General features: G+C 45.8%; 1 protein-coding gene across 3 annotated transcripts in view; it reads right to left on the bottom strand.

Moving 5' to 3' along the window:
* LOC131091203 (transmembrane protein 132D-like) overlaps nt 1-23,189 on the bottom strand; it is a 183,933-nt gene that overhangs the window by 104,053 nt on the left and 56,691 nt on the right. For all 3 annotated transcript variants that reach the window (XM_058037124.1, XM_058037125.1, XM_058037127.1), the window contains one exon: nt 9,282-9,425. In XM_058037124.1, coding sequence (XP_057893107.1) covers nt 9,282-9,425 — 144 coding nt within the window. The remainder of the gene's footprint in view (nt 1-9,281; nt 9,426-23,189) is intronic.

Genomic DNA, 23,189 nt, shown 5'->3' with positions numbered 1-23,189 from the left:
TCAGGTATTTCAGCTAAAGCTGACAAAAAGGCAGGCGGGCATTCCTGCAACATGCCAGGGAAAAATTATCTCAAGAACCACTGCAGATAGTAGCCATCCATTCAGCTAACTGCACATTTGAATATTAGCTTCAAGTAACCCCTGGAACTAAGAACAACACGAGCACATTTGCATAAGTGCAGGTGATCCCTCAGTGCCACCCTGGCACAGAACCCCGGGCACAGCCTTGGGTCTGCTCTGGATCCTTCTGGAAACAGAGCCAGCAGTGGGTGCACCCCTGCCAGGGCCACGTTCCCATGGACTGGGACTTCTCATCACTGAATAGGAGAACGGCAGAATTACCCAGGGTAGAGAAGAGCTTTGAGATCATCAGCCCAACCCATGACCCAACAGCACCCGATCAACCAAACCATGGCTCTGAGTGCCAGGGACAGTGACTCCGCCTGGGCAGGCAATTCAATCACTCTTTCAGTGGAGAATTTTCCCCTGATGTCTAACCTAACACCCAGCCTAGGCCACTCACATCACAGGCAGAGCAGCAGAGCTGCAAATACTCACATTTCCAAGCATACCTGATACAAACTCACATTTATACTTTTGACATGAAGAACTGCGAGGGCTCCTGAGTAACAAGGGGAACACATACTGCAGTAACTTCTGCACTTTTCCAGAGAATCATGCAACAAGCCCTGGTCCCTTTCCAGCTCACTTACTGCCATGGATGTACAGCCTGAATCCCACTCCCACACACTCTAAAATCCTCCTGTCTAACTTATGGAATGTTTTCTCTGTGCATTCCTCTGCTCACATTCAGTGACAAACCGTCGTACACAGAACAGGATTCATCACTCATACAACGAGCATGGATTGCAAACTGAGATCCAGCCTGTGACAGAGACACAGAGTGTGCTGCACATTGCACCAGCTCCAGAGAACACCACAGAACTCAGCTCCAGAGAACACCACAGAACTCAGCTCCAGAGAACACCACAGAACTCAGCTCCAGAGAACACCACAGAACTCAGCTCCAGAGAACGCCACAGAACTCAGCTCCAGATAACACCACAGAACTCAGCTCCAAACACCACAGAATTCAGCTCCGGATAACACCACAGAATTCAGCTCCGGATAACACCACAGAATTCAGCTCCGGATAACACCACAGAATTCAGCTCCGGATAACACCACAGAATTCAGCTCCACACACCACAGAACTCAGCTCCAAACACCACAGAACTCAGCTCTGGAGAACACCACAGAACTCAGCTCCGCAGAACACCACAGAACTCAGCTCCAGAGAACACCACAGAACTCAGCTCCAAACACCACAGAACTCAGCTCCGGATAACACCACAGAACTCAGCTCCGGATAACACCACAGAACTCAGCTCCAGAGAACACTCAGCTCCAAACACCACAGAATTCAGCTCTGGATAACACCACAGAATTCAGCTCTGGATAACACCACGGAATTCAGCTCTGGATAACACCACAGAACTCAGCTCCGGATAACACCACATAATTCAGCTCCAGACTGTGCCTCGGGCTGCCAACACCAGCCAGGCTGCAGTGTGCTGCTGCAGGTGCAGATTGCCAGGGCAGGAATGGGGCACATTCCACACTCCTTGGTGGCACCCAGAATATCCAGGGAGCACACCCGGCTCTGCATGGAATCCCGCAGCTCAGACCCCTGCCCTGTGCCCAGCTTTTACACACATATCCATGTCAGACTGAGTGGCACCCACAAAGACAAGGCATCCCAAACAGCCAAATTCTTTTACTGACACAGAAGCCAACAGAAACTCCAAAAAGGAGATCTCAGACACACCAGCAATAACTCCAGAGAACTGTGCCATTGATGCATCTGCACAGGGAGAGCTGAAGCCATAAAATCATGCAAATGCCCAGTGAACTCAGCCTTGTACTAGCAGTTGGAATTTATTTAGGACTGGTTTTGTGATTTAGAAGGATGCCAGGCTGTATTACATAACTCCCTTAACCTTCGGGCCCACACTTGGTCGTGTGTTCATTTAGATGTGACAGATTTATTTTTTCACCCAAAACATGGGAATTCCCATGTCTCAAGAGCAACAGGCATATTTTTAGCCTCAGCTCATATTTTAAGTCATCCACTCAACTTTCCAACTCTCTCAGTAATTAGTATTACTTCTTACAAGATTTCCTCCAAGGGGAAAAAAAATCAACAGCAGCATTAGAGATATTTTCACAAGACACACTTTTGCATTTAATATTAGATTTTTAATAGACAGGAGATTACTCACTTGCTGTCTCTTTTGTAATAGAAAGCAAACTGGCTTTGTCCCACTGGAATTGTTATTTTTAGCCTCTGGGCTACTAAAGGTTTAAGAACTACAGTGCTAAGTACCACAAACACAGAGCAAGCATAACAATGATGAATCCTGAAGGTTCTTAAGGGAAATAATTCTTCCTCAAGCTTAAAATTATATTTATTACACTGGGTAGTACCAGGGTAAAAATATAGACACTAAATATGAATGAGGTTATCCAAAGTATTGGAAATATCCTTTAGCTACTTCAACATGAGCGAGAAAGAAGGGCCTCTGCTCAGCAAGGGAGGTGACAGAAACACCTGCACCTCACCCAGGAGGAGAGGACAAAATCCCCAGCAAATCCATGAATTACCTGCCTTTTCTGTAACTGACTTCTGTCAGCAAACTACTTCACCTTAGATTGCTTCCCTCCAATTACCTGATTCCCAGCTCTTCATGCCAAGAGCTCCCAATGAAAGGGGATTAAGCCCCAACATTATTTATTGCTTGCAGAGCTGCAGTACTTCAGAAGCGTCCCTGAGAACTCCCTGCAGCTGCTGATGCTGACCATGGTGCTGCAGAACCTGGTTTACCCACAGCACTGCATGGGTAACTCACAGAAAACAGCCTGATTACCACACAGCACAGCACAGCCAGCTCTGTGTCTGGGGAACCTCTGAAATGCCCAAAATGACACTCTGACTCCTCCCATGAGAGCATCAGAAAAGGGTCTCTCATTGTGTGAGCACAGCAATGATCAGAACTCCTGCCAGGACTCCTCAGGTCCATGCACAGTCCCACCTCTGAGCCAGCACAGCTTTCCTTGTATTCCAGTTGAGTTCATGGACAGGGAACACTGAGCACCTGCTCTATGTTCCACTTTGGTGTCCTTTGGGAGCCCCATACATGAAGTACCTACAGAGCCCTGCCTTCCAGGACTGTTTCTGTAAGTGAAGTGAAACCCAGTAGGATCTAATCCAATATACCAAGGGGTAACATGCTTTCAGATGAACTAGGCCAGGAAATGAAATGCATCCTCCTTACAAGCAGCCAGAATTCCTCTGTTCCAAGCTGTGCCCTGAGGCCACAGCTGGCTGAGCTGGGGGGGGTTACCCTGATGCTGCCATATGGGAACGTGGAACTGCTCCAGCTCAAATTAAGGAACACTTTTCCAGGTTGTACTCAGCTGTGACAGTGCAGAGAACACAGAATTTCCTCCCAGGGTTTCTGGATACCAGAGGAGGGCTGCAGAGCTGTGCTGGAGGTGTGGACAGCCTGGCCCTGAGGGACAGCCTGCAGCCCCCCTGTCTGTCATTATTCCCTGCAACACACTGTCACTAGAGCAGAGCCAAACATAAGAATGGCCAAGATAAACAAGCCCTCCTGCAAACCCCTCTGAAAGGAACACAACATCTTTAGCAGCTGTATTTACTGATGAACAGGTCATTATTCCCACACATGCAATGAGAGCTGGAGTTGGGAGCCCCAGCTCTCCCTGGGTGTGGGGAGCCAGCACAGCTCCCACAGTGATCCCTGGACATTTGAATATTAGCTGCTCTGCCATTATCCTGCTCCAAGGACTCCAGTCCAGGAGATCTGCACATCTGGGGCACCATGGAAGACGCACATTGGTATTTCCAAAGGATAATCCCTGAATGAGGGAATTTATTTTCTGTAACAGCTTCAAAGGACAGTGCTGGTTCTCACCTCTCCCACTTGCAGCAGCATCTTGCCCAACACCAAAGGAGCAGGAACAGCCGTGCTCCCCAGGGAGAGCCTGAGATTGAGCTGAGATTAATGGGAACCATCTCTGCCCTTTGAGCTGCAGTTCCCTGGGTTAATGCTCCACGTGAATGCCAGACCCGGCTGTGCCCCCTAAGGTGCCAAAGCCCTCCCCGTGCCTTTGAAGTGCTTTCTTAAAATGAATGTCTCAAACCAACAGGTGAAAGAGTTGGCTAATAATGCCTTTATGGAATAACTGGTTATTATTTCATCTCTTTCCTTTTGTTTGATCCCAGATGATAACCATAAACATCTTTTCTAGTGTATTAGCATTGCATAGAATGATTTCAAGAAAAATTCTGCATTTCTTGCTAAATCAAATAGTTTTCTTTTTAAAAAAATGGGAAAAGTGGGTCAGCATGTAAAATAATAATGCACTGAGGCTTGGTTCAGACAAATTTATTTTGCCTCAACATCTCAAGGGGTTCTCTCTCTGAGGGCACATTTAAGCTTTAAAATGAGAAATGGAGGCTTGTGACTAATTGCCTTCAAACAGAAGAATGTAAACATGACTTCTGAGATGTTCAGTGCTTTCACGTGATCACAACAGACAAACTCCTGCAAGCCTGGAGGTTTCTAATAGCACAGGAAGGAAACAGAAAAACCCAAAGTGTACACAGCATGAAACCCTAAAAGCACCCAGGGTAAATATGTTTGCAGCTGATCATTACCCACACGTCTCAGAAGCAGAAATGGAGTTCAACCCTGCTGTTCCAGAGTTAAATGAACATACTCCACCTGCCCAACAAGAGATATCCTAATGTATTACATCAGCACCAACAATCCCGAGTGAACAGACAATTTTTAGGGCTGAATAATTATTCTCAGAAAGCAATTTTGGAACATAAAAGCATCACTTTCTCCCTTCCCTCCTGTTTCCTTCAATAATAAGACCAGGATTAACGAATGAATAGGAGAAATCTTTTTTTGCTTAGAATTCACATAAACAAATAATGCATTGGGTTGCCACTAAAATCCCCAGCATCCAGCCTAGCCCAGCCCTTCACTGGGCCTGTCCAGCTCTGAAAACATCACCCTTGAGTATATTCCATTCTGAAAGTCTGATTTCTGCAATCTCTTTCTTGCTTCTATTTCATAGTGACAAAGTGAAGTTCACGTGATTCCCACAGGATGGGATGTGACAAAATGTAAAGGGATTTTTTTATACTACATCACACGTCCTTTTCTCTTATTTTAGAGTAGAAATTTCTCTTTCCAAGCAATAATCCATTTCTAGGTGACAAAGTCATGTGAGCACATGGGAGCAAGGAAAAAAATTAATGGTGATCTAAAACATTAAATTGCTTTTATGAAGCATTTTGATGAACACCAGCAAGAGACAGAGTGTAATTATTGTGGCCATTAGGCTGTTATTTATGTTAAATTTGTTGCTCTTGTTGGCTTCAGAAGTGTTTTAGGACTACAGCACTCTTGGGAGTCCATCAAATGTACTGGCATGTGCAACAAGTAAGAGGGTGAGGCAATAGCTCACTGCATTTACAACATGAAACTATTTAATAATTGCATGGGAAAATGAGAGAAACAGGGCACTAAGGACAATGGCATAAATGCAATGCAAAGAAAGCATTGTGTAGAAAAGCAAAGGCAGTGTTGGCATACATTTTCCAGTCCCCTGTTGTTATTTAATATCAAGTTAATTTCTTCAGTTATAAAAGTGTTAAGAAAATGAAGCCCTGAAATGCAGTGCCATGAACAAATGAGACTTTCAGGAATAAATGAAGAATATAGCCTAGAAGATCCTGTTACAGTCTCTCACTGTGCTCACGTTCTCACAAACTGATTTAGTCACTTGCAGTTCAAACTGAGAATCCGTTTCTCTGACAGCAGCATCTGGTTTCAGGCAGCACAAACCAGCAACTCCTTCAGTGCTACAGAACTGAGGAGGAAAAGTACCAAAACAAATGCTGTCCTTGTTACATTTCCAGAAAAAGGGAAGGAAATTGCCAAGCAAATTATCCGTTATATAACTGAAACACTTTTGGTGATAAAGTAGGAAATGTTCATTACGGTTCTACTCAGAGATGACCAAGCTTTGTCTGTGATTATTTTGTATTTGACTGAATCAGTGGCTTCATCCCTGCCACAGGCACAGAGCACAGTAATGGAATGGGAATAACAAACATTCCTACCCCAAAATATAAACATGAACAGAATATTGTAAGAGAATCATGACACGCATTACTATCACACCAGACCAACTTGCCAAATGTGTCCCCAGCAGCTGTGGATGGAGGGAAGCACTGCCAGTGGTGTTCTGCAGAGGAGGAAAACCCAATAAATCCTCATTTTCAGCCAGTGGTGTTCTGCAGAGGAGGAAAACCCAACAAATCCTCATCTCCAGCCCCCCAAGGGTTTTCCAGGCCCATCCCAGCGGGCACAGTGCCAGTCCAGCAGCAACAAGGGGAAGAACAGGAATCCAGAGCTTGACCTTGTGGCTGCTCCTCCTCTCCATCACCCCTGCACAGCAGAGAGGCCCATTCTGGGTAAGGTGAGGAACAGCCCTAAGCCAAGGAAACACTCGGCAAATGCAGCACTCGTGAACCTCACCCTCCTGTTCCATTCACCTCATTACACGGGGAACTCCCAAAAATAAAATCAGGAGCTCCCAGGGCAGGAGTAAAGGATGGCACAGATTAGGAGGCATCTCCCAGACTCAGCCAGTGGTGGAAGGGTTTCCCCAGTGCCATTTCTGATCACTGCTTCATTCCCACAGCATTTTCTCTTTGCTTGTTTGGTCACCTGCTTGCCAGGAGAGGGCTGGGGGATCTGTGCTTCAAAGGGAACAGCAGCAGTGCTGTGCAGATGCTACAGGCAGTAAACCCATCTAATCATCTCCTGGGTCTGGATTTACAGTGGTACAGAATTATTACTGCCTCAGAAGGAAATCAGAAGAACTGGGGAGAACTTTCTAATTGCTTCACCATTAATCTGGAACACTGTCGCCAGCCCGTAATAAGCAAGGCACGAGAACTTCAAATCGTATTTGACAGATGGGCTTAATTAGTTATTCCCAGACAGAATCATAATATTTGCTGTTAATATTCATCTGAAAACACCCTGCTGGCTGTGATAATATTTATATGTTAATCCTGTTACGATAAGCTGCCGCTGCCAGAACCTCTCCAAACAAAATGACGGATATATTTCAAACCCCGAGCTGGGAAGGCTCTGGCATTCTGCTCTGGGTTGTCACTTGCACAAGTGCCTCCTTAAGCCGTGAAATTACACTTGTCACACTGAGTTAGCTTTATTAACACTATTTTCTGATCCATGTAAAACTATCAGGAACACAAAGGTACTGAATCTGCAGTTAATTAACATTGCCACCTTTGCATCCATGTGATCAGACCTCTGCTTTTTAGGAGAAATTAAACAATATGCAAATAGAGTTTCTGTAATTTCTAAATGAACTACGAAGGCCAAAAATTTGGTAAAGGACCTCATTACTTAACTGTGACCCAGTGTGCCTATTTGGTGACATCAAACACTTCTAGATAAGGATAAAATAATTTCCCAAAATCTGTAGAGCACATGTAATGTGCTCTTTCCCCACGTAATGCTTGATCTTGCTTCTTCAAATGCAGAGTTAAACAGAGCCAACTAAATTTAATGAGGAAAACAATATACTGGGTAATGAATTACAAATACTCTGCACTCATTACAAAGAGGGAGGAAGAAGTTCTCAAAAGTGAGAAAACCAGAAAATCTCAGCTGGGAACTCAATGGAGCAAATCAAACCAAGAGTCACAGGAGAGGTACATGAACACCTTTTCCTGCCTGGGTTTTCTTTCCAGTAACATCTGTGTACAACCCCGGATTTCTTTCAATAAACACCCAGCAATGTTTATACCCAGCCTGTGCAAGCACACAGAATCCACAACCACTGCATGAAAGATGACATAATCATTTATTTTTTGTGTACCAGGGGTCATTTTAAAGGATTGCCACTGGATGATGAATAGTGAAGGGAAGTTAAGTTGCCAAGATTCAATTTCCCCATGAGGCTGCTTTACATTTTCCTGCTGAGAAACAGAAATCAGGCAAATGCACTCTATGGGCCCAACAAGATAAAGTGTGATGGAAAACTCATTGCTGAAATAATCTCTGGTTTTGATCCAATGCCCATTTCTGTCAATGAAAATATTCATCCGTTTTCCAGTAGCTTTGAAGGGGGATTTTAAGGAATCTGACAGACTGTGCCCAGCACAGGGAGCTCCCACCTTGGCATACACACATTTCTGCTTTGCCCAATGCCATTCAGCCAGATACATGACAATATTTGCTTTAACTGAGGAAAATTCAGCATCTACAGCAAAGGAACTGTGTAGAATCTGAGCTATCATAAGCAGAAAGTTATTACCAAGGAAAGTTCTTCCCTTCCTAATTTTTATACAGGCAGATTGCAAGGAGATGAAACTTCTTAATTATTATGTTCAGAAAGTATTTGTTTACAAATCATAAACCATGTAATAAATCCCCAAACCCTGTTAGATTCTGTAACATTTCACATGTGAATCACACATAAAGTGGGAATTTTTCTATCAGCAATGCCAGCCCCAAACAAAGGCAGTCTGGTCATTAGAAATGTGCACTTGACTTGCAGTTCCAGAAACAATGAACAGGAAGCAGCACATTATATAAAAATGTATTCATTAAAACAAAGAGTTGTGATTAAAAAAGGAACATCCACCTGCCAGATGAAGGCATTTTAAGACACGTCAATGTTGCAGAATGGGAATGGAAAACAGAAAATCTATTTCTTCTGCAGATCAAAAATTCATATAAATCTCACCCTCAACATCATTTTCATACAGTCACAAAAGACCAAAACAGAAACAAGGAAAAAACCTAACAAAGAAAGGAAAGGGACACAATCCACCAAGAAAACCTCAAGCAAAATTAATAAACCAAGCAAAAAAATTCCACCACAAACAGTCATATGAAGATAATTTTAAAAAAATTTAACTATTCACAGTCAAGCTCAAAGATAGGAAACAAGTTCTTCCAAATCATTTGTGACAACAGCATTTTCTGTTAGTTTTCACTTCCTTTGAGCACTAGGACTGAGTAACATTTGTGTGGTGGAATGAACAACAACAGCCACAGCTTTTCCAAAAGCATTTCCTCATGCACCATAGGAAAATGTATTGAAATCATTAAAATGTATTGAAAGCAGCCATGACCTACCTGTTCTCAGCAGCAGATTTCTTCTGGCACACAACCACAGCTGGTGCATACTTGCCAGTGTAATCCACACTCTCCCTGATGTCCCACAGGTAGGGGCTGCTGGCTCTCACACTGAAAACGTTCACACCTCTCTTCACCTTGGCCCTGGAAAACAAGGAGATATTGCACCCATCAGACAGGAAATGCCAGCTCAATCTGCTCCTTATTCCATCATCATGTTCTCATTACTGCCCCACAGAAAATGCCACCACTCATTAGGAGTTCAACAGCAGGACGAGGAAAGGAGATAAGAGAATTAATTAAGACATTCATATTTTGAAGAAATTGTATCAAGACAGAATCTGACTGAACTAATGGTAATTACAGCTTCAGTCACAGCTGGATTGATGGTGGGTGTGCTCTGGAGCAGGCTCCTCGCTCCTGCCCTTCCCTTACCCACACTCTGGGCACCACTGGACACGTTGAGGCTCTCTCCTGGCTGCAAGGTGTTGCATTGGCACAGAAAGTGCCAGTTTTAGTGGAAAAAGAAAGGAGTTGGGTGCTGGAGTGAAGAGCCATTGCTAAGCCTCATTACAAGCAAAATCCACCCTTTCTCTCCTCCCTCTCTGGATTACTCTAAGATGACAATCCTTATCTTTGCTCTTATTTTCATCATCTCTTTGAGTTCACAACATTTTCTTTTAGTACTGTTGTGTTTCATTGTCCTGTCGGCTGTGAACTTAAAAACACTTATTTTAAAATATTCTGATTTTTCCTAAAGCAACTCATTTCTGTGGAGCTCTGTTTCCATGCATGAGAGGTTCAACAACAGGAAAAGCCATGTGGCAAACTGGGCTGGCTCCTATGGAGAGGTGCTTTCTAGTTCTCAGTGCTAGTAAAATACTTCTGGGGCTGCATGGTGAAAGAACAACCAGAATAAAAAGTTATTAACTACAAGTGGAGAAGAGGGACTTTATATGGAGAGAGATGCACTTTCAAATATCTGTTTCAATTCCTCTCATCAGGTGTGGCATTCTTTAATTCTGCCTCTCTCTTTTCCAGAATTTGTACCTCAGGGCACTACAGGATTTCCCCTCAGGTATAAATGTAATGTTGGCCAAATTACTGAACGAGGAGTCCCTGGTGCTGGTAACTTCTGGTTCCTGAATGTGTTTACAAGAAGTCCATTGTGGTCAAGCCTCCTGAGGTGTCAGGAAATGAGACTTTAATTACATTTGCTAAAACTCTCATACACAAAATGCACTCAGTGCCATGGCAAGTTCTCAGTTCTGGGCAGAAACCCCAAAAGGTACGTGAGGTTTTTGTCTGAGCAGCTGCTGCCAGCAGAGCAGCAAACAGCACTGTCAGCTCTGCCCCCGCACGAAATTGCTCAGGAAATCTTTGAAGGACAAGATCCACACAGATGTTTTCAGAACAAAAAGCCAAAGGATTCCTCCAACTGTCTTGAACAAAAAGGATTAAATCTCCTTTCTCCAGCACTAACTCAATAGCAGTGGCTGCAATTTCCTTAGCACACCTGGAAGAATAAATACGTGGAGGCTGCCAATTTCTGTGCAAGTTCTCCTATGCTAATTTGACAAAATGAATTTTAAGCAGGTGCAGACAGTGCTGCTAGAGCAGACATCCCTCAGGACAAGAGATCAGCGGTCACAGCAGAGTGGAAATTAAACTCCATTTCCAATGTCTCAGAGAGGGAGGCACAAAGAGGCCACCCCAGCTGGGTGAAACATTTCTCAGCACGTGTCTTCAGCCACTCCTGGGGACGGGCAGCTGGTCCTGCCCTCCTGCTGCACCTCGAGCAAGGGAAACTGCTGGGGACACACCAGAGCAGTGACAGAGGAATGATCCCCATCCCCAGGGAGACTGGGGGGGCCAATCACACTCAGCTGGCTTGGACTCTCTATGAGCCACAAGCCTTTGTCATCATTCTTGCTTTTTCCATTCCTAGCTAACCTTCTGAGGAAATCCTTTCTTCTATTCTTTTAGTATAGTTTTAATATAATATATATTATAAAATAATAAATCAGCCTTCTGGAACATGGAGTCAGCTCCTCATCTCTTCCCTCATGCTCAGACCCTGTGAACACGGTCACACACCCAGGCTGGGCTGCAGCAGGAGTGCTTGCAGTGTTTTGTGCCCAGCACTTCACTTTGGGCAGAGTCTGCTTGGTGGAGAGGAGGAAAGGAAGGCCATAAACATTTGAATTGTGCCTGGTTTGGGGTTGCTGTTTCTTTTCAAACAAGGAGCCCATCCAGCTAAGCACCTTCCTGGCTGTTATTTACCTCTGGATCACTGCTCACATCAGTTTCCCAGGCTCCCGAGCAGCTCACCCCTCGCACCAAATCAATCATGGCAAACAAAGCCCCTGGGAGTCCACATCCCTAAAAACTCGTCAATGCTGACAGGGTACAAATCAAGGCAAGGGAGAAGCAAAGAAAAGCACAGAAGGAACTCCCAGAATCAATACATCACAACTGAAATCAAGGAAATGCATTACCTAAGTGCATAAAGATAGTGATTCCCAATTCCATCCCTCACCCACTGAACACTCTGTTTACTCTAGTGATGGAAGAGGCTGCAACTGCAATTAAAATGCAGGCAGCATCCTCTCTCATTTATCACAGGGGCTGCTTTAGCACCTCCAGTCTCTGCAGTTTACAACCATTAGGGCTCAGCTTTCAGCTTGCATCATTCCTGCACGTGGACACCGTGCCCAGGCCAGGCTGGGCACAGACACCCTGCCCAGGATAGACTGGGCACAGACACCCTGCCAAGGCTGGGTTCCCCTCCCCATCTCACTCTGGCAGTGCCCTGCTCACAGCACACAAGTATCATCCCCTTTCCAGCACAGCACAAACAAACAGGCAATCCGAGCCCTAAACAGCTCTAAATAAAGATGCTTCAGACCCGTGACATTGAAGTTAGCTTTTCATTACTGCAAGTGCTCGGGGCAAAGATCTGTGGGAACCTTTCATGGTCCTTCTGAGAAAGAGAGCTACTTTCTACATCAAAGGAGAAAAAGAAAAGGGAGCCTGTTAACACCCTGCTACCGCTGGTTGTCATCTTGTCAGCAGCGAGGAGAAGGTGGCAGATAAATTGTGTGAGAGGGGGCATTTCTGAGAGCTCCTGGGCACCCACCAGACATCACAGTGGCCTCTGAGATTGCCTTGTCACTGCATCTCCCCAAGGCATTTCACAAATAACTGGAAGGGGCTTCTATTTCTGTTTATCTCCAGTGTTTCTTCGTGCCCAGAGCCTGACCCTGACCCAGCCATGGAGAGGAGCAGAGCAGAGCAGGGTGGCAGCCTTCCCTGCCAACATCCACCTCCTTTGGGCAGCAGGGATGGCAGCAGGAGGGCTGGGGACAGGCTTTCCCCCACCGCCCCTTTCTGACCAAACACAAGCCAAATGTGAGCAGAAACGGGCCTGGGCACAGCTCCTCATGGCATGAAACAAAGGAACCAGGTCAGTTTGCACTCACTGGGAAGCCAAAGGCACTGACGTAAGCCAGCAGCAGAACAGTCCCTGCTCAAACCCTGCAGGCATTCCCAGCCCCACATCTCCACTGCCCAGAGCCCATTCTTGCTGGGGACAATGCCATGGGTGGCTCCTTCCAGTGACAGCCCCTCTGCATCCAAGAACAAACTGCTGGAGCTGGGAACACCTTGCCTTGTCTGTACTCCCCGAGCCTGCAAGGGGCTAAGGGCAAACCCAGCCACCCTCCAGCCACCAAGCAGGAACTGCTGACTCCTCAGGGCCTTCTGAAGACCAGAATTAAATGTCATGCTTGAAGGCAGGCAGTGTGGGGCCAGGTGCCACCATGGGATGTAAAATCCAGCCAGCAGCTGTGGCATGACTAAGCTGTAGATGCACTCACAGAGTTCCCTGGGAGCTGTCTCTGGCTGGCAAGAAGTGCAGAATGATCCTGTTAATGCTGTGCTACATTAAATGCAGACATCTCTGCAGGATCTGAGGTCAGGCTGGAGCTGTATGTTGCTTAAATGAGGCCGTTTTGATACCAGAACACTTTTACTGACATTTACATCCTGATGTTTCACTGCCTGCACACAACCTCCTCCCCTCCCTGAGGCCTCTGTGCTCAAACAAACATATTCAAATGCACAAAACAGTGGAAAACAACAACAAATGTTCTGGCTTTACTTCAGGACAGAGTTTCTTTTAAACCCTGGAGTACCAGAATTGAAGGCAATATGGGATAGCAGGTCTGTGAATGCCAGAGAAGCTGGCAAACTCACGAACAGCACTGGAATGGGAATGAGGAATGTTACAGAGCCCACCAGACTGAACAACAGTGAGAGGGCAAAGCATGAGGCCAAGACTCACAGAGAACACAAACCCTGAGGTAATCCAGCCCTTTGTCTGTCCAGTCTCCCACCCGTGGGCCAAAATCTATTCCCACTTGAGAAGCCCTCAGTAGATGAGACCACATTAACCATTCCACAGCACAGGGAGGGCTGGCTGGAATTTGTGTTCCCAGCATCTCCGATTTTATGTACAGCACTGGGGTGATGCTAAATTTATGCACTTTGAGGTCATACTCTTCTTTTGTCTCCCTCTGCAGTTTCATTGCTTTTTATGGCTGAAGCTAATGTAGGACAGAATTTGAGCCTGAAAGAGGCTCTTTGAACATCAGTCAAAAATAAAACGTGGCTGTCATTGAGAAAACAAGCACAACTCACCCATCTTTGTCAGACCTAAGGCACGTTTGCTGGGAGCACATGAAAACCAAGCATACAAAGGCTTTCTGGATCTGTATCTACCACAAACCCCTGAAGAAATTTAGACCATTAAACCCAAAAAATATTTCCCCATCAGGAACAAACCTTTAAAGCTGAAATTCTATCAATGGAGGAAATATTTGAGAAGGGCTTGTTTAAACCAGCTGTTCTAGGACTGGCTGAAGTGAATTGCACCTTTCTCAGTTCAGCACGAAAGGGAGATCACAACAAACAGGTCATGTAGTAAAACACTTCATACCAACCATCTGAATGTCTGGCTTTAATTCCATAATTAATTTTGGCATGGCTTATAAAAGGTAGGATTTGGAAGCTGTGATTTGATCTGCAGAGCTGGCTTCTGCAAGGCTTTTTTGGTTCTGCTCTCCCCATTGAATACTTGATGTACAAACCAGTGTTGGCAGTTGTTTTCAGAGCAGATACCTCCAACTTTCTTCAGATTACACTAATAGTTGCACTGATTGAAAATCCACAGCAGAAGAGAATGGGGAGTCCCTGAGATGCTGATGGAGTTGGAATAATTTATGGAGAGCGGTCTAGCACAACAGAAGCTATTTAAAGCTGTATGATATACCCACAAACTCTTATTAAGGTCTGTGGTTTTCAGCCCTGTGAGACACAAACCAGTTATCATTATGCATCACCATGAAAGCAGATTAAAATTAAATCAATCTGTTTATCTATGGGTTTGCAATGCAGCTTTTCCAAAGCATAACACATTCTCCACCTAATTAACATTTCAGGAGGAAAACCCATTCCACACAGCCACCAAGCCACTGCCATTCAAAGGGAGATATTACAAAAACATAGCCCAGGTGGATTTATAATGAAATTTAATTAGTGAAAGGCCACAAGACTATTTAGGCTTCAGAAGCTGAATTGTGCATACCAGGAGTTAAATAAAATAGATTTGTCTGTAATGTGTATTTCACGGGCTACCAAAAATTGCCTGTTGTGGCTGAAGTTTGTGTCCTGCACACAGGTGCAGGTATCTGCACACATGACACACACTCAGATTTTATTCCTGTGCCTTTCAAACAAGGTCCTTGTTAAAACATGTTTTGCAAGATGTAAAACACACAAGTCTCTGGAGAGCCAAAAGGAAAGGATGCATACAGATCGATTTAAAGCAGAAACAAATCCAGTCTGCAGCTCTGACCTCTGTTTACTCACCAAACAAGGCTCAGCGGGAGCAGAACCAGAGTTAGGTGGAGCTCAGGAGGCAGAGCTCCAGAGACACTGCAGCTGAGAATGGCACCCTGTGCCCGCAGCAGGAGCCATCCTGGGCTCCCAGAGTGACACAAAGGTCAGGACAGGTTTCCCACAGCCCTGGGCCCCCTCCTGCTCCCTGCATCTCTGGCTGCTCAGGGTGCTGGAGGAGGAGGAGGAGGAGGAGGCCCCTGCCCAGCACCTTCCCTGCAGGACAGAGCTCTGGGCACCAGCGAGCAGCCAGAGCACAGCAAATCCTTTCTGTATTCAGGCTGTGCAGCAAGGTGTTTGCTTACAAAAATGAAAGGCAAAGATAAACACTGCTGCCTGCTGATTTAAAGTGGTTGGGAGCCCCGTGGACTGCTTCAAAGTACTGTTTCCAAAATAAATGCAAAAAATAATGTGTAGGGTCTGAAATCTTTCTAAATTGCTTGTAAGAAAGCAAACAATGCAGCACATCCCTTTCATTCCTGGCCAAACAGCAGCAAAGCTGCTAACAGCACAGCTTGTGCAACCAGCAATTTTTTAAAATTAGACTTAGATTTAAGGAAAGACAGGAAAAACAAAGCACAGTACTGGGCACTCTGTGCAGGGAAAACAAGTGCCATCTGCCCCATTTCACAGGTGAAAAACATGTTCTGGAACAGCCACGAGAGCACAAGCAGCATGGGGCTGGGGCTGCTGCTGGACAGAGAACCCTGCAGCCCACGGGATGCATGGATCACCCAGCCCTCCACTGCAGATGGAGGAGGAAAGAGAACAGAACAACAAAACATTTCCAGAGAGCTGTAGGGACCTTCCCTCCGTGTTTCTGTGTACATATATACATGTGTATACATGCATGTACATGTGTACATATATACATTTCTGCTGAGTGGGAAAGCAACAAGTGGGGGTATTCTTATGGTTCATTTGCATTGGCTGACAACACTATTGAGCACAGAAAAAGCAAGAAACAACTGGTGAATTGTGCACCACCAGTCTTCCAAAATGTTGCAGAAATAAGAACAGACCTCTATATTCTCTGTATGGACCAGGAAGCAATGGGGTTGGTCACAGCAGTTCTTTGGGTTGATCTGGAAAGCAGTGCCTGGTACAGGGCCTCTTTGAGGCAGTTTTTGAGGGATGCAGATACGCCTTCAGAGCCATGGCCTGGCCAATGGCCTTTCACAAGCCTTGAAAGGAGGGATGTTGCTAGCAATCAAAACTGCAGGAATTTGGCCTCCTCAAGCAGCCACCACCCCAACCAAGTGCCCCAGCTGCCTGATGCTCAATGACAAGGAGTGTGCATCTTAAAGCAGGTGCTTCTAGCTGAGCCTGAAATGCATCAGCAGCCACAGAGAACATCAAGAGCCTCCAGAAATGCTCCTGTCCTCTGCTGAAGGGGCTGCACCCCACAAAGGCTCTGTGAGCCCAGTGCTCCTCCCAGGGCCCCACAGTGACCCTGCCCTCCCAGCCCTCCATGGTGACACCTGGGGACTGCCAGCACTGCTGCTGAACGGGCTGCTGCTGGCAGTGACCTGGAAAATGCTCTTTACTGAAAAGTTCCTCTCAGACTCCAGCAGCAGGACAGTTCTGAGGCATTTCCAAGTCACATCCTCATGCAGAATGAGGCAGCAGTGCCGAGAGCGGAAGGAACATTGCTCCACAGCACTAACGAAGAGCCATCAGCAAAAATGAGTTAGCTCTGTTCCCTAGCAACTTCTCACAGCTGCAGACAAAATCATCTTCTGGACATCACAGAAATTGTGAGCGCTTAGCTCTCTTTCACAGGCATCCTCTCATCCATTGCTGCGTGCAGCTCCCTGCAGGAGGTGACACAGGAGCAGCAGTTGGACCGTTCCATTCGCTTGGCCAGAACTAAACCCACGGATCCATGTGTCCTTCACTCAATGACACGCATGTCAGATGTTCAGAGAACAGCAGCTGAGGCACAGAAACCCATGGAGCAGTCTTTGCTGCAAAAACCCTCAGCCTGAAAAGCCTTTTCTGCACAGACCTTTCCTCCCTCCTGGGAGCATCTCCACTGATTCCTGATGACATTACTTAAGGTTTACAGCACCAGGGCTACAGCAAAGAGAAAGGAACTGTATAAATAAAGGGTGCAAATTCTTCAGTGGAGGAAAAAAGCCTGCACTGCTCCAAAGAGTTGCTGTTGGCATAAAATAGATATTCACTGAGTAATTCAAATAGGAATTTTTGTTATATACATAAAATCCAGGCTGAACACTACAGCTCTTATAAATGCCACATGTAACCACCTTTCTGTCATCTGCACGAGTGGCCACCAAAGCAACATTTGCTAAATAACAGCAAGGAGTTCTGCTGCAGGCAAAGCCTAACAGCTCAGTGAAGCCACTGACGCAGAAGGGAGTTCAATTAATACCAAAATGACACTGCTCAGAATTATCCTGTGCCCTTAATGTAGGGTACACGCAGTGTTGTCAGTATCCAGCTGCAGCAGTTAACTCCAGCGCATGCCAGGGCACAGCTTTGGTTGTGATTTCCATCCATAGGAGCCATAGGAAAAGGCTTGGCTGATCCAAACAAGCAGAAGAGATCCCTTGGAGTAACACAAACCCCCTGTTGATTGCTCTCCAAGAAGAACTACTGATCCTCTCCACATATAAATCCTGAAAAATGGTAACTGCATCTCTCAGCCTCACCTCATGCATGTCCTTGCACTGCTTTATTCTGTTTGTGCATGTCAGTGTAAGATGAGGAGTGAGAGGTTTCTTGTCCCAGCACAGTTGTTCTAAGGACCCTCTGTGGGATTCAAATGGGTGAGAACCCCCATTGACCTTCACAGTGCTCCAAGTTAAACACCATGAAATGGAAGGAGGGAACTTAAAACATGGACTGAGCAAGAATTCAAGTCACATGAATTTTTCTGCTCTTTTCTATTAAATCCTTGTAGCCTTGGACACCAGGTTCAGTGCATGAAATTTTAGGCACCAATTTGGTCTATCAAAAAAGGGCTTTAAAAGTTTTAATGAGCAGACATGCAGGATGTTACTTGTGGCAAGGACTGACATTTTTTTACTCCTGCAGCAAAAGCCCAGTAGCCAAAAACATTAACGCTCTTAATTTAATTTGCTACTTTTAAAATCCTCCAGGAAGAAGTGACCACTAGACAGCTGCCTTTGACAGGAAAAACGCTGTATCCCTGGCTGCCAGCTCCTAGGACAGAAACCACCAGAGAATAAAAGCTGTTTTAGCCGGCAACTGAGACATCCCCACAGTGGCTGGGTGATGAAGGGATGAGAGTGATGAAACATGAGGCTGAAGGAACCACAACACAGAGAGAAAAACGGCAGAAAAGGAGCCCAGGAAAGTAACTTAAATTGTAAATTTATCAGACACTGCCTCTCCCCTCGTGGTTTCAAACTCCAAGGAATGTGGGCCAGTTTCAGGTGTCACCCATTAAACCCCCACTTCCCAAATGAGATGCCAAGAGCAGCAGAGGCCTCTGAATCCTCCTTTCTGAGCCATGGTCTGGCTGGGGCTTTAGTGTTTTAGACTGTTTGAGTGGGTTTGGGGTTTTTAATGAGTTTAAGACAGGGGAAAGGCAGACATCTGCTTCACAAAGAACATTCTCCCAGCTGGAGCTGGAATTTCTCCTGCACAAAACGTGCACACAGGGCTATTGCTCTGAACATCACTGTCTTATTCCCAAACTGCAGAGAGGCAAAGGATGAATCAACAAACAGGGCAATGAAGAATTCAGCCCACAGCTGACAGAAATGAGCAGTTTGGAGTGTTTTGCACACTGATTCTTTCCAGGGAGCTCCCTTTGGAGCCCCCATCCCAAAGGTGGCTCAGCGAGGCCTTTGAACAGCAGCCCCAGCTGGAGGCACCTCAGAGACACTGATTAAACACCAGCCCTGCCATCACAGCCCCACCAGCAGCAAATGCTGGTGCCATGACACACGTGCTCCCAGCAAGGAGCAAAGCAGCCACAGAAACAAGCGGCCCTGGAAGGGGCTGGGGGAGGCACTGACAGCCCAGGGAGTGTTTAAATCTGGATTGAAATCTCTTCTTCATCAGCGTGCTGGGCTGGGGACACCGAGCCCCGAGCCTGGGGACCCCGAGGCGACAATGCAGAGCTGCAGAAGGGGAAATGTGTGCAGTGTGGGCTGGGGGAACAAAGGTGTTTGAGCACAGGCTGCTCTGAGTTGGAAAAGCAAGAGTCAGTCTGCTCTCTGGGGCTACAAAGGTTCTCCTGGAGCTTTGTCAGGAAATACAGAAAACACGGTGTAATAAATGCTATTCAAAACCCCAACCCTTCTGGCTGGCTTTAGTGCTGGCTGCTGATAAGAGACTGATGAAATACCTCTAGTTTGCTGTCAATGTATTGCTTTCACTTCAGAGAGAGAAAACAAATGTATTAAAAAGGAAAGATGCCAGGGATAAATATTTTAGTAATCGCCATCACAAACCTGTCGTATTACATGGATTACAGTCCATTAGGACTGTATAAGATCCCTGGCAAAGCCTGTAATTCAGCCCTATCTCAGTGACAAAACCCCCTAATGTGTTTCAGGAATCCCTATCCGCTCATATTGAAATCATCTTTGAGAGCTACTTGTTCTAACAGGGCTAATTTGCAGAAAACCAGCTGAAATCCAGCAGCCACTGAAGTCCACCCTACTCCATTCAGTCCGTGGGGATGGGGAGTGTGTGAGCAGCTTCCTTTGGGGAGGTTGTTCCTGCCACCTCATGGCACTGCCATGGGCACGCTGGCACACCTGTGCCAGGCCAGCACCATCCCCTGCACGGGCAGAGCCACCAAGGGTGATCTGCACCAGCACCAGGGCTGGAGGCACACAGGGCAATAAACCAGCCCCAAGGTTTTCTGCTAAATAAAGAAATTTTTCCTCTTCCAAAAATATCCGCCGGGTAGTCTGGGAGTGACTGCTAGAGGAGAATTACTAAAACGATACACACTGAAAAAGAAAAGTAGAAAAAATAAATGTGACAGGCCCTCCTGAAGGCTAATTTGGAGACCTTCCCTCCAGGAAGCTGAGTTTGTGGCAGAGCCATCACTGCTCGTGTGTGTGCTCTCAGCAGCACAGGGGCTGCACTCATTAATTCATTCCACCTGCCTGGGAAATGCACCCTGGAGGGACGAGAGGAGCCCAGCACCAGGCAGGGCTGCCAGGAACACTGCCTGGGTGCAGCTGGGGGAATTACCTGTGTCAGATGTTCTTTGGGTTTGTCCTTGCAGCAGAGTTAGACTGACATGAGCAAAGTGGGTCACTGGGTGTGCTGCTCCTTATCAGAGCCATTATCATATCTGGTTATGCACTGACTGATCAGTGCCATGGCACTGCCTTGGGATGTGCTCAGAACGGGGAATTAATTAAAAATGAAGCTGCTGCTGATAGTGGTGATGGAGCAAGAGACTATCACCTGCTGAAAACCAAAGATGGCTAAATGCAATATTACACAAAACTGAAATTTATAGCAAAATATCATTTAAAGTAACAGAATGCAATTTAAAATAAGATTTTAGCTCATTATATGTCTTTCAAAGTCAAAAGGAAACCTGGTCTTCAAAACGTTATTTGCAGCACATACTCAAACTAATGATAATACAGCAATATGAGAGAGTCACGTTTTCAAATGTTCATTCATTTCCCAACACAGCTGCAAAGTGTGCCTGTTTAGTCCATGATATAATAGGATATTTTGGTTCTGAATAATTGGACTTGAGCAAACAAGAGAGTCAGAGGGGGAAAAATGACTTAGAATTCAGAATTTCCTCAATTTTACTCATGCTCAGAGACTGAGGACACGAACTCCATGTGGATTTTAAAAAGCTCTTCTGCACGCCCTCTCCAAATTACTGTGTCTATGCAAATTGCCAGCTCTCATCTGCACTGTCTGATTTGAATGAAATTGGGTATAAGTCAGATCAGAATTAATTCCAGCAAGAGACTTTAAATGTTCTTCTTACAAGTTTCATGCTCTGTGAAGTCACTTTGAAAGCAGAATTGCTGCAAGTCCCATCAGGCTCCTGCACCTCCAAAGGTCACAGATGAGGTTTCACCAAGCCAGCAGTGACAGGGAGAGCTCCTCAGCCTGGGGAGGGTGTTTGAGAGCTCTGGAACTCCTGCACTCTCACCCTGCCCTCCTGACACTGCTGGGCTCTGATGGCATCATTCCCCTCAGCCTGGGGAGGGTGTTTGAGAGCTGTGGAACCCCTGCACTCACCCCTGCCCTCCTGACACTGCTGGGCTCTGATGGCATCATGGCAGAGAGCTGCTCCTCAGCTGGAACAGGAGAGGAGGGAAAATGAGCTCTGCTCTCCTCCATCTGCCACCTTCCTGTACCAATACCATCCCTCACCTTTGGGAGAGAGAGAGAGAACTGGGATCATATCCCATGCCACGCCAAGCAAGTGACAGGGACATCAAAAAAGCAGGGTGCCAGCAAGGCTCTGAGGAAAAGGGCACTTCTGTGCTGCTTCTTGAAAAGAAATATTTACAGAGAGGAGAAATGCTCTGCACCATGCTGGAAAAACAATGCCAAAAGGTCTGGCAAGGCCATGCCCAGAAACAGAGACTGGCTCCCTGCAGGGCTCTTGTCCTGGCACACAGAAGCCATGGATCAGATGGCAGCCCTGCTCCCATGAGGTTTATTCAGTTCTGTACCAATCCTCAAGTTCTGGAATGCATTCCTTTGTAGTTTTCCAGGGACTATCCAAATCCCATTTCCCTAAACACAGAAAACTCCCACTTCTGCATGTTCTTCCCTGCCCAGAAATTAGCAAACCTCATTCTCATTTCTGTCCCTGAAGAGCTCCCCATTCTATCTCCAGTCCTTGATCATCATTCGTCTCCTTCCTGGTCTTTTCCTCTCAGCATTCACCCATTAAAGACACATTTATTTATGACTGATGAACTTCTCAGTCCATTAATTTCTTTCTGGCTAACTTAGAATTCCTTTCAGAAATTTTGGCTGTTGCCATTGACACAAATGGGAGCTTCCTCAAGCTGCTGATGTGAAAGCAGCACCTCCCAAAATCAGCTCCAGGACTGGCAGAACAGAACAGGAGAGTGCTGGGTTGGAAAGCTGCCACTGCTGTTGCTGGGAACTGCCCCTGCATTTCACTCAGGATAGCTCAGGGCCATCGCACACAAGTTGATTTTCAGACACTGGGGAATATTGCAAAGCTGTTTTAAACCAAATGCCTTTGCTCAGCAAGATGTGTTTGGAAATCAAAGGGTGTAATACACATATTTGCTCCTGGTCTGCACAATAAATTATTTATTATGTCTATTTCTCAGTTCAGAATTCCAAGACAGGTAGTTAAAAATATGTGATATGATTTATTCAAGGTTGGGAACACTTTCAGCATCCATAATAGATCTCAAAATAAGCCATATTACTTCCAGAACATACTTTTTTTTCATAAAACTTCTGAACAATTTAATAAATCTTTTTCAAAACCAAAGGTTTATAACTGATCTTATAAATTTCCCATGGAAACAGGGGGCACCCTGTATTCTTATACCCTGAGAGGCACCACACCTGTCAGCTTCCTTAAGGGACTGCAGCTCCCCAAATTCTCTCAACAAAACAGAAACTGTGCTGTGATTTGCTGTACCTGAGCTCAGCTGCCCCACACAGCCCTGTCCCTGTGTCAGTTCCCTGTCCCAGGCAGGTCTGTCTGTCTGTCTGTCCCGAGCCACAGGAGCTCCTGCGGCTCTGCATTCACTGAAGGGTTCCCTGGGCTGCCTGCAGCTGGCACAGCAGAGAAAGGGACCTGTTCTATCACTATTGTCCAACCCCACCTGCATTGTTTCCACATCATTAAAAATGGGACTCTGCCATGTAGTTACTAATTAGCACTTAGTAAAGATAAGTGCAACTTCTGACAGTGCAAGGTAGTTCATCATTTGCATAAGATAAAAAGCAGGGCGTACACAAAGGAAC

The sequence above is a fragment of the Melospiza georgiana genome, chromosome 18 (genome assembly GCF_028018845.1).
Source record: "Melospiza georgiana isolate bMelGeo1 chromosome 18, bMelGeo1.pri, whole genome shotgun sequence".
Classification (NCBI taxonomy): domain Eukaryota; kingdom Metazoa; phylum Chordata; class Aves; order Passeriformes; family Passerellidae; genus Melospiza; species Melospiza georgiana.
The sequence above is the reverse complement of the archived record's forward strand: the minus strand, read 5'-3'. Positions and strand labels throughout refer to the sequence as shown.